The sequence below is a fragment of the Heptranchias perlo genome, chromosome 20 (genome assembly GCF_035084215.1).
Source record: "Heptranchias perlo isolate sHepPer1 chromosome 20, sHepPer1.hap1, whole genome shotgun sequence".
NCBI classification, from domain to species: domain Eukaryota; kingdom Metazoa; phylum Chordata; class Chondrichthyes; order Hexanchiformes; family Hexanchidae; genus Heptranchias; species Heptranchias perlo.
The window spans coordinates 29,560,003-29,571,271 of NC_090344.1; the positions used below are offsets into that span (position 1 = coordinate 29,560,003).

Genomic DNA, 11,269 nt, shown 5'->3' on the forward strand with positions numbered 1-11,269 from the left:
TCTGTCAGAATGTACAGGGTTCTGTGAGCGTGAATCAATATATAAAGGAGTACAACGGGCGATAGACATTCAGGGAATTCCCAGAATGTGTCAGTATATACCGGAGTCTGTTGTAGTGGGTTACTATATAAAGGGGTATTAAGGGTTGTAGGTATACAGGGAACCACCCCCCCCCCACCCCCCATATTGTGTCCGTATGTACGTGGATCTGTGAGAGCGGGTTAACATATAAATGGTTAACAAGGACTGTAGACACTCAGGGAGTACCCATATTGTGTCAGTATGTACAGGGTTCTGTGAGAGTGAGTGGATACTTACAGCGGCACCAGGGATTATAGACATTCAAGATGTACCCAGACAATGTCAGTATTTAAAGGAGTTTGTGGAAGTGATTTAATATTTGCAGGGATGCCAGGGATTGTTGACTATCAAGCTGAACCCAGACAATATCAGTATTTACAGGGGTCTGTGAGTGTGAATTAATATATAAAGGAGTACTAAGGGCTCTAGGTATACAGGGAGACCCTGTATTGTGTCCATATGTACGCGGATCTGTGAGAGTGAGTTAATATATAAAGAGGTACTAAGGACTGTCGACATTCAGGGAGTCGCCAAACTCTGTCAGAATGTATAGGGGTCTGTCAGAGTGAGTAGATATTTACAGGGGTACCAGGGACTGTAGACATTCAAGATGTACCCAGATTATGTCAGCATTTATTGGGGTCTGTGGGAGTGATTCAATATTTACAGGCATACTAGACAGCAAACATATCTATACAGTCCACAGATTGTGTCAGGAATCGCAGTCACCGACCAATATTTTTCGAAGTATCCAGAGCATTTATCATTGTCTGTAGCAATATTTGCAGGGCAATCCATAGATTATGCGAATATTTACAGTGGAATCGAAAGACAGTGCCATTTTTTGCAAGTAGATCCAGAGACTGTACCAATATTTACAAGAGTGGCCATAGGCTTGCCGATATTGACAGGGTATCGAGAGATTTTACCAATATTAACGGGATGGTCTCCAAACTGACTGGTAAAATGGTTCAGTTTTCATCTCAGTGTGAGCCCAACCCTTGTGAATTGGTTAGAAACTCTCTGAAACTAAAGGATTTCACTCAGAAATACTCTGCAATATGTAAATGAAGCTGCTCTCGCTTCACATCCGTGCTGTCAGACTGCGGGTCTCATAGTTTCGGTTCTTTCAAACATTTATTAAAATAATATACTGGGCTTTGGGCTTTCCATCGGTGTAATATTTGGTTAAATAAATGTTGTGATATAAACATTGTTGGATTTAAAGTTATTAACTGAATCTGTTTGTTCAACGACTGTAATTAATATCAGTCTCCATGGGCCCTGATTGTGTCACTGAAGTGTTCCTCTCTGCTATAAATAATCGACTACTTTCAACGTGTTCTCCCATAGTGTCAGTTGGAGCATCATCTCCGGCACTAACAGAGATCAGCGGCTCTACAGAGAGGGAAAGAATAGATCGGAATCTGAGAGCAATAGATTGGAATGTTACAACAATGGATCAGAATTTTAGACCAATAGTTTGGAATGTTACAACAATGGATCAGAATTTTAGAACAATAGATTGGAATGTTACAACAATGGGTCGGAATCTGAGAACAATAGATTGGTCCAGTCCATTCTGGGTTTTTCAATATCTGCATGACGATTTTGATTCAATATCAATAGAGTGGTGGATAATTTATGCGCTTATGGGGATAAAAGTAATTTATTATCCTCTCCTCGTTGTTGTTGGTGTTCCTGGTAAGTCTCTGTATCCAGTTATTAATTCTATGAACCATTTTTCACTTTATTACTGTTCTTGTCATTCCCTGTCCAACACTCGCTGCTGTTGGTGCTCCTGGTAAGCATCTATATCTAGCTTAAAATTTAGAGGGGGTACCCGCGATGGGAGAGATATTGATAGGGGGAACAGGAGTGGGAAATATATTCACGCAGGTTTTCTGAATGTGAGATTTAAGTTACAATGTGTCCTTGGGATGTGTCAGTATTTACAGGGGATCCAGAGATGGTATTAATATTTACAGGGGATCCAGTGGAGGCACGAATATTTACAGGAGATACAGAGATAGTACAAATATTTACAGGGGATCCAGAGATGGTACTAATATTTAAAGCGGATCAAGAGACAGTACCATTATTTACAGGGGATCCAGAGATTGTGATAATTTTAACAGGAGATCCAGAGACGCTACTATTATTTACAGAGGATCTAGAAATGGTACTAATATTTACAGGAATCCAGAGAAGGTACTAATATTTACAGGTACCCATAGACGGTCCTAATATTTACTGGGGATCCAGAGATGACACTAATATTTACAGGAATCCAGAGACGGTACTAATATTTACAGGTACCCATAGATGGTACTAATATTTACAGGAGATCCAGAGATGACACTAATATTTACAGGAATCCAGAGACGGTACTAATATTTACTGGTACCCATAGATGGTACTAATATTTACAGGAGATCCAGAGATGACACTAATATTTACAGGAATCCAGGGACGGTACTAATATTTACAGGGCGTCAAGAGAAGGCACTAATATTTACAGGGTGTCCAAGCCTGATGAATAATTTCCTGGTTTATTTCTCTTCCTTGCAGTTAACTTATTGACGATTCTGATCATGTCTCGGGGAAAGTGTGGTCTCTCCAAATGTGTCACTTGCTACCTGGTGGCGATGGCAATGGCGGATCTCCTGGTCGTTATCACCGACCTGATACTCAGGCAGATTCCGATTGCTTATATGTTTCACTTTCAATTCGTGAAACGGTCCATTCCCGTGTGTAATATCCACGCCGTCCTGCTTTTCGCAGCCACAGACTGTTCTGTCTGGTTCACCGTCACTTTCACCTTTGATCGATTTGTGGCCATTTGTTGCCAAAAGCTGAAAACTAAATATTGCACGAAGAGAACGGCGGCTGTGGTTCTGGGAACAGTGACTGTGCTGAGCTGTTTGAAGAATACTTTCTGGTACTTTATGTTCACGGGTCGGTATATGCTTGTCAATGAACCCTGGTTTTGTGCTGTAACACTCAGTTTTCTAGATTCACGTGTGTGGGCAGCAATCGAACTCCTTTATTATATCCTCACCCCGGGGGTCCCATTTGTTCTGATTCTACTGCTCAATGCCTTAACCGTCAGGCACATTTCAGTGGCCAGCAGAGCCCGCAGGAGACTCCGAGGCAACAGCAGTGGGGAGAATCCCAGAGACCCAGAGATGGAGAGCAGAAGGAAGTCCATCATTTTACTGTTTGTTATCTCAGGAAACTTTATACTGTTATGGGCGCTGTATATGGTGTTTTCTATATGCAACCGGATATATTATTTAGGGTATTATTCTGTATATCTACATGGTTTTGTACAAGAAATAGGATTCATGCTCCAGCTCCTGAGTTGCTGCACAAACACTTGTATTTATGCCGTGACACAAACTAAATTCAGAGAGCAGTTGAAAAATGTGGTGAAATATCCCTTTACTGTGATTGTTAAATTCATTAAATAACTGGAAGATCTGAAGACTTTCCAACACCAGAGTCAGTGTTGTGTGATACGGTGTCTGATTTTCTCTCCACCAGGCCGGGGCGCTGCAAACACTGTGTAATCTGCAACCACTGAAACCTTTATAAACTGAGGCTATTGATCAAGCAATGGACAGCGTTTCTCAAAGTTTACATCTCACGCAAGTACAAGTTGTAAAATAACACGTGGCTACTGATTGCACTAATGAGATACCATATCGGAGAAATTAAAAGGTAATAAAATAAACAACAATACAAGGTGCCGGTAAACAAATTGTTAATGGCGCGGGAGGTAGAGGAGATCCCTGGAGAGTAGGTGCCGGTGACCAGTGTGTTAATAGTGCTGGAGGTAGAGGAGCTCCCGGGGCCGTAGGAGCCTGTGACCAGTGTGTTAATGGGGCTGGTGGTAGAGGAGATCCAGGGACTGCAGGTGCCGTTGACGAGTGTGTTAAAGGGACAGGAGGTAGAGGAGATCCCGGGACAGTAGGTGCCTGGACCAGTGTGTTAATGGTGCGGGAGGTAGAGGAGATCCATGGATTATAGGTGTCTGGACCAGTTTGTTAATGGGGCGGGAGGTAGAGGAGATCCTGGGAATGTAGGTGCCGGTAAACAGAATGTTAATGGCGCCAGAGGAAGAGGAGATCCAGGGAGAGTAGTTGCCGGTGACCAGTGTGTTAATGGGGCGGGAGGTAGTGGAGATCCGGGGACTGTAGGTGCCGGTGACCTGTGTGTTAATAATGCGGGAGGTAGAGGAGATCCCGGGGCTGTAGTTGCCGGTGACCAGTGTGTTAATGGGGCGGGAGGTAGAGGAGATCCGGGGACTGCAGGTGCCTGGACCAGTGCGTTAATGGGGCGGGAGGGAGAGGAGATCCTTGGGCTGTAGGTGCCGGTGACCGGTGTGTTAATGGAGCGGGAGATAGAGGAGATCCAGTGACTGCAGGTGCCGGTGATGAGTCTGTTAAAGGGGCAGGAGGTGGAGGAGATCCCGGGACAGTAGGTGCCTAGAAGAGTTTGTTAATGGGGCGGGAGGTAGAGGAGATCCCAATACAGTAGGTGCCTGGACCAGTGTGTCAATGGGGCGGGAGGTAGAGGAGATCCAGGGACTGCAGGTGCCGGTGACGAGTCTGTTAAAGGGCAGGAGATAGAGGAGATGCCTGCATATTAGGTAACGGTGACCAATGTGTCAATGGGGCGGAAGGTAGAGGAGATCCTTGGACAGTAGGTGCCGGTGACCAGTGTGTTAATGTTGTGGGAGGTAGAGGAGATCCCGGGACAGTAGGTGCCTGGACCAGTGTGTCAATGGGGTGGGAGGTAGTGGAGATGCTGGGAATGCAGGTGCCTAGACCAGTGTGTTAATGGGGCGGGAGGTAGAGGAGATCCTGGGAATGTCGGTGCCGGTAAACAGGTTGTTAATGGTGCGGGAGGTAGAGGAGATCCCGGGACTGTAGGTGCCATTGAACAGTCTGTCAATGAGGCGGGTAGTAGAGGACATCCTGGGAATGTAGGCGCTGATGACCAGAGTGTTAATGGGGCCGGTAGTGGAGGAGGTCCTGGCACTGAACGTGCCGGTGAAAAGTGTGTGAATGGAGCGGGAGGTTGTGGAGATCCCTAACTGTATGTGTCGGTGACCAGTGTGATAATGGGGCTGGAGGTAGAGGAGCTCCCGGGGCTGAAAGTGCCGGTGACCAGTGCGTTAATGGGACAGGAGGAAGAGGAGACACTTGGACTGTAGGTGCCGGTGACCAGATTGTTAATGGGGCGGGAGGTAGAAGAGATCCTGGGAACGTAGGTGCCGGTAACCAGTGCGTTAATGGGGCGGGAGTTATAGTAGATCCCGGGACTGTAGGTGCCGGTAACCAGTGCGTTAATGGGGCGGGAAGTAGAGGACATCCTGGGAATGTAGGCGCTGCCGACTATTGTGTTAATGGGACGGGATGCAGAGGAGATCCCTGGACTGTCGGTGCCGGTGACCAGTGTGTTATGTGGAGCGGGAGTTATAGCAGATCCCGGGACTGTAGTTGCCCGTGACCAGTGTGTTAATGGGGTGGGGTGGGGGGGGGTGGTTAGAGGAAATCGCGTGTCAGTATGTGCCAATGACCAGTGTGTTAATGAGGCGGGAGGTGGAGGAGATCCTGTGACTATAGGTTCTGGAGATAAGTCTGTTAATGGGGCGGGAGGTCGAGGCGATCTCTGGACTGTAGGTGCCGGTGACCAATGTGTTAATGGTCTGGGAGGTAGAGGAGATCCCGGGACTGCAGGTGCCGGTGACCAGTCTGTCAATGAGTTGGGAAGTAGAGGACACCCTGGGAATGTAGGTGCCGGTGACCAGAGTGTTAATGAGGCGGGTAGTAGAGGAGATCCTGGGACTGAAGGTGCCGGTGACCAGTGTGTTAATGGGGCGGGAGGTAGAGGAGATCCTGGGACTGAAGGTGCCGGTGAGAAGTGTGTTAATGGGGCGGGTAGTAGAGGAGATCCTGGGACTGGAAGTGCCGGTGAGAAGTGTGTTAATGGGGCGCGAGGTAGAGGAGATCTTGGGACTGAAGGTGCCGGTGACCAGTGTGTTAATGGGGCGGGAGGTAGAGGAGATCCTGGGACTGAAGGTGCCGGTGAGAAGTGTGTTAATGGGGCGGGTAGTAGAGGAGATCCTGGGACTGGAAGTGCCGGTGAGAAGTGTGTTAATGGGGCGCGAGGTAGAGGAGATCTTGGGACTGAAGGTGCCGGTGAGAAGTGTGTTAATGGGGCGGCAGGTAGAGGAGATCCTGGGACTGAAGGTGCCGGTGAGAAGTGTGTTAATGGGGCGGGTAGTAGAGGAGATCCTGGGACTGAAGGTGCCGTTGAGAAGTGTGTTAATGGGGCGGGTAGTAGAGGAGATCCTGGGACTGAAAGTGCCGGTGAGAAGTGTGTTAATGGGGCGGGAGGTAGAGGAGATCCTGGGACTGAAGGTGCCGGTGAGAAGTGTGTTAATGGGGCGGGAGGTAGAGGAGATCCTGGGACTGAAGGTGCCGGTGAGAAGTGTGTTAATGCGGCGGGAGGTGGAGGAGATCCTGGGATGAAAGTGCCGGTGAGAAGTGTGTTAATGGGGCGGGTAGTAGAGGAGATCCTGGTACTGAATGTGCCGGTGAGAAGTGTGTTAATGGGGCGGATAGTAGAGGAGATCCTGGCACTGAAGATGCCGGTGAGAACTGTGTTAACGGGGCAGGAGGTAGAGGAGATCCTGGGACTGTAGGTGCCGGTGACCAGTGTGTTAAATGTACGGAATGTAGAGGAGATTCCGAACTATAGGTGGCGGCGACCAGTGTGTTAATAAGGCCGGAGGCACAGGAGATCCTGGGACTGTAGTTGCCGGTGACCAGTGTGTTAATGTGGCAGGATGTAGAGGAGATCCCAGGATAGTCGGTGCCGGTGACCCGTGTATTAATGGTGCGGGAGGTAGAGAAGATCCCGGAACAGTGGGTTCAGGTGACAAGTCTCTTAATGGGGCGGGAAGTACAGGACATCCTGGTAATGTAGGCGCTGCCGACCAGTTTGTTAATGGTGCGGGATGTAAAGGCGATCCCTTGGCTGTAGGTGCCGATGATCAATGTGTTAATGGGGCTGGAGGTATAGGATCTCCTGGTACAGTAGGTGCCCGTGACCAGTGTGTTAACGGGGTGGGGATAGAGGAAATCGCGGATAGTAGGTGCCAGTGACCAGTGTGTTAATGGTGCGAGAGTTAGAATAGATCCCGGGAAAGTAAGTGCCTGTGACCAACGTGTTAATGGTGCGGGAGGTAGAGACGATACTGGGACAGTAGGTGCCGGTGACCAATGTGTTAATTGTGCTAGATGTCAAGTAGATCCTGGGACTGTAGGTGGCGGTGACCAATGTGTTAATTGTGCGGGAGGTAGAGGAGACTCTGGGAATGTTGGTGCCGGTGACCGGTATTTTAATGGGGCGGGAGGTAAAGGAGATCCTGGGACTGTAGGTACCGGTGACCAGTGTGTTAATGTGACGGGAGGTAGAGGAGATCCTAGGAATTTTGATGCCGTTGACCAGTGTATTAATGTGACGGTGGGACAGGAGATACTCGGACTGTAGGTGCCTGTGATCAATTTGTTAATTGTGCGGGAGGCAGAGGAGATCCTGGCACTGTAGGTGCCAGTGAGAAGTGTATTAATGGGGCGGCAGATAGAGGAGACCCCTGGACTATTGGTGCCGGTGACTATTGTGTTAATGGGGCGGGAGATAGAGGAGATCCCGGACTGTAGGTGGTGGTGACCAGATTGTTAATGACGCGGAGGTAGAGGCGATCACGGGAATTTGGTGCCAGTGAGATACGAACATAAGAATTAAGAGCAGGAGTAGGCCATTCGGCCCCAGGAGCCTGCTCTGCCATTTGACTAAATCATGGCTGATCTGATTTTGATCTCAACCCTACTTCCCCATCTACCTACTATCACCTTTGACTCCCTTGTTCGTCAGGAATCTTTCTAACTCAGCCTTAAAAATATTCATTGACCCTGCCTCCACCGCTCTCTGGGGAAGGGAGTTCCGCAAACTCACGAACCTTTTAAACAAATTCTCCTCATCTCCGTCTTAAATGTGAGATCTTTAATTTTAAACTGTGGTCCCTAGTTCTAGTCTCTCACACAGGGGGAAACATCGTCTCAGCAATTACCCCTTCTAGTCCCCTTACGATATTAGATGTTTCAATAAGATCACCTCTCATTCTTCCAAACTCCAGTGTATACAGGCCAAAATTGTCCAACCTTTCCTCAGAAGATAACCCCCTCATCTCAGGAATCAGTTGAGTGAACTTTCTCTGAACCGCCTCTAAAGCAATTATGTCCTTTCTTATACAAGGAGACCGAAATCGCACACAGTATATTCTAGATGTGGTCTCGCCAGTGCCCTGTACAACTGCAGCAAAACATCTCTACTTTTATATTCCATTCCACTTGCAATAGAGGACAACATTCCATTTGCCTCCCTAATCACTTGCTGTACCTGCATACTAACCTTTTGCGATTCATGTACGAGGACACCCAGATCCTTCTGTACCTCAGAGTTCTGCAATCTCTCTCCATTTGAATAATATACTGCTTTTCAATTCCTCCTGCCAAAGTGGACAAGTTCACATTTTCCCACATTATACTCCATCTGCCAAATTTTGCCCACTCACTTAAGCTATCTATATCCCTTTGCCGACTCCGTATGTCATCTTCACAACTTACTTTCCTACCTACCTTTGTGTCATTACTAAATTTAGCAAACATACATTCGGTCCCGTCATGCAAGTCATTGATATAGATTGTAAATAGTTGAAGCCCAAGCACTGATCCCTGTGGCACTCCACTTGTTACATCTTGCCAACCTGAAAATGGCCCATTTATGTCTATTCTATATTTCCTGTGAGCTAACCAATCGTTTATCCATGCCAATAAGTTACCCCGCACACCATGAGCTCTTACTTTGTGTAACAGCCTTTGATGTGGCATCTTGTACAAAGCCTTCTAGAAATCCAAGTACATCGCATCCACAGGATCCCCTTTATCCACGATACTTGTTACTTCCTCAAAGAATTCTAATTAATTAGTCAAACACGCGTTTTCCCGTTCAAAAAGCCGTGTTGACGCTGCCTGATTGCATTGAGATTTTCTAAGTGCCCTGCAATAAACACCTTCATAATAGGTTCTAGCATTTTCCCAATGACAGATGTTAAGCTCACTTGCCTGTAGTTTCCGGCTTTCTTTCTCCCTCTTTTCTTGAATAGAGGAGTTACATTCGCTATTTTCCAATCTGATGGGAACCTTCCAGAATCTAGGGAATTTTGGAAAATTAATGCCAGTGCATCTACTATCTCTGCTGCCACTTCTTTTAAGACCCTAGGATGAATTCCGTTACGACCTGGGCACTTATCAGCTTTTAGTTCCAATATTTTTTTCAAAAACCTTTCCCTAGTGATTGTAAATGTTTTAAATTCCTCACTCCCTTTCACCTCTTGATTCACAATTATTTCTGGCATGTTATTTGGATCCGATATAGTGAAGACGGACGCAAAATATCTGTTCAATTCATCCGCCATTTCCTTATTCTCCATAATCAATTCCACAGACTCACTCTCTCGAGGACCAACGCTCACTTTACTTACTCTTTTCCTTTTTAAATATCTGTAGAAATTCTTACTACCTGTTTTTATATTTCTAGCTAGCTTTCTCTTGAAAGCTAAATTCTCCCTCCTTATTATTCTTTTAGTCATTCTTTGCTTTTTTTATATTCTGTCCAATCTTCTGACCTACCACTAATCTTCGCGGAATTTTCTGCCTTTCCTTTCAATTTGATACGATCTTTAACTTCCTTAGTTAGCCACGGATGGTACGTCCTTCCCCTGGAGCCTTTCTTTCTCACTGGAATGTATCTTTGCTGCGTGTTATGAAATATCTCATTAAATGTCGACCACTGCATTTCTACTGATATATCTCTTAACTTAAGTTCCCAGTTCTCTTTAGCCAACTCTGTCTTCATGCCCTCATTATTGCCCTGATTTAAGTTTAAAGCACTAGTCTTAGACTAAATCTTCTCTCCCTCAAACTGAATGCGAATTTCAATCATATTGCGATCAATGCTACCAAGAGGCTCCTTTATAATGAGGTCATTAATTAATCCTGTCTCATTGCACATTACCAGATCTAGAATAGCCTGCTCTAGAACGGCTCTAGAACGTGCTGCTCTTAGAAACTGTCCCGAAAGCACTCTATGAACTCATTTTCCAGGCTACCTTTGCAAATCAGATCTTTCCAATCCAAATGTAGATTAAAATCATTCATGATTATCGCTGTTCCTTTCTCACAAGCCACCATTATTTCTTCCTGTATACTCTGTCCAACAGTGTGGTTACTATTCAGAGGCCTATAAACTACTCCCACAAGTGACTTATTGCCTATACAATTTCTTATCTCTACACAAACTGATTCTACATCTTGGTCTTTAGAACTAAGGTCATTTCTCTCTATTATACTCATTTCATTCTTAATTAACAAATCTAGTCTTCCACCTTTTCCTAGATTTATGTCCTTCCGAAATGTTAAGTGCCCTTGAATATTCAGGTTTCAGCCTTTGTCATCTTGCAGCCATGCCTCTATAATGGCTATCAGATCGTACATATTTATTTCTATGTGAGTTGTCAATTCATCCATTTTGTTACGAATGGTACGTGCATTCAGATACAAAGCCCTTGGTAATGTATTTTTTTCTTAAGTTTGCATGCTCTGCCCCTTCCTGTCACCCTTTGATTATCATTTCCCTAATTGCTACCGTGCTCTCCTGCCTTGTCTTTTTTCTTTAATTTATCACATCTTCACTTACTTGATCTCTCTCACCCATTATTTAATTGGATGATTAATAGCCAGTGTGTTAACGTAGTGGGAGGTAGAGGAGATCCCAGGACTGTAGGTGCCATTGAGTGATGATTTCCTAACTTCACTCCTGAAAGTCCTGTCTCTAATGTTTAGGCTATGTCCCCGAGTCCGATATACCACTACGAGCGGAAATAGTTTCTCTCTATCCACCCCATCAGTTCCCCTTAGCATCTTGGAAACTTGGATCAAATCAGCCCTTAATCTATTAAATTCCAGGGAATGCAACCCTAGTTTGTGTAATCTCTCCTCGCAATTTAACGCTTGGAGTCCAGGTACCATTCTAGAAAATCTACACTGTAGTC

General features: G+C 45.9%; 1 protein-coding gene across 1 annotated transcript; it reads left to right on the forward strand.

Annotated features, from left to right (window-relative positions):
* The first annotated feature begins 1,733 nt into the window (after positions 1-1,733).
* Positions 1,734-3,554, forward strand: LOC137336104 (probable G-protein coupled receptor 139). Its single transcript, XM_068001593.1, has 2 exons — positions 1,734-1,785; positions 2,653-3,554. Exons 1-2 carry the CDS (start codon positions 1,734-1,736, stop codon positions 3,552-3,554), a joined length of 954 nt encoding a protein of 317 aa, XP_067857694.1.
* The last annotated feature ends 7,715 nt before the right edge of the window (positions 3,555-11,269 follow it).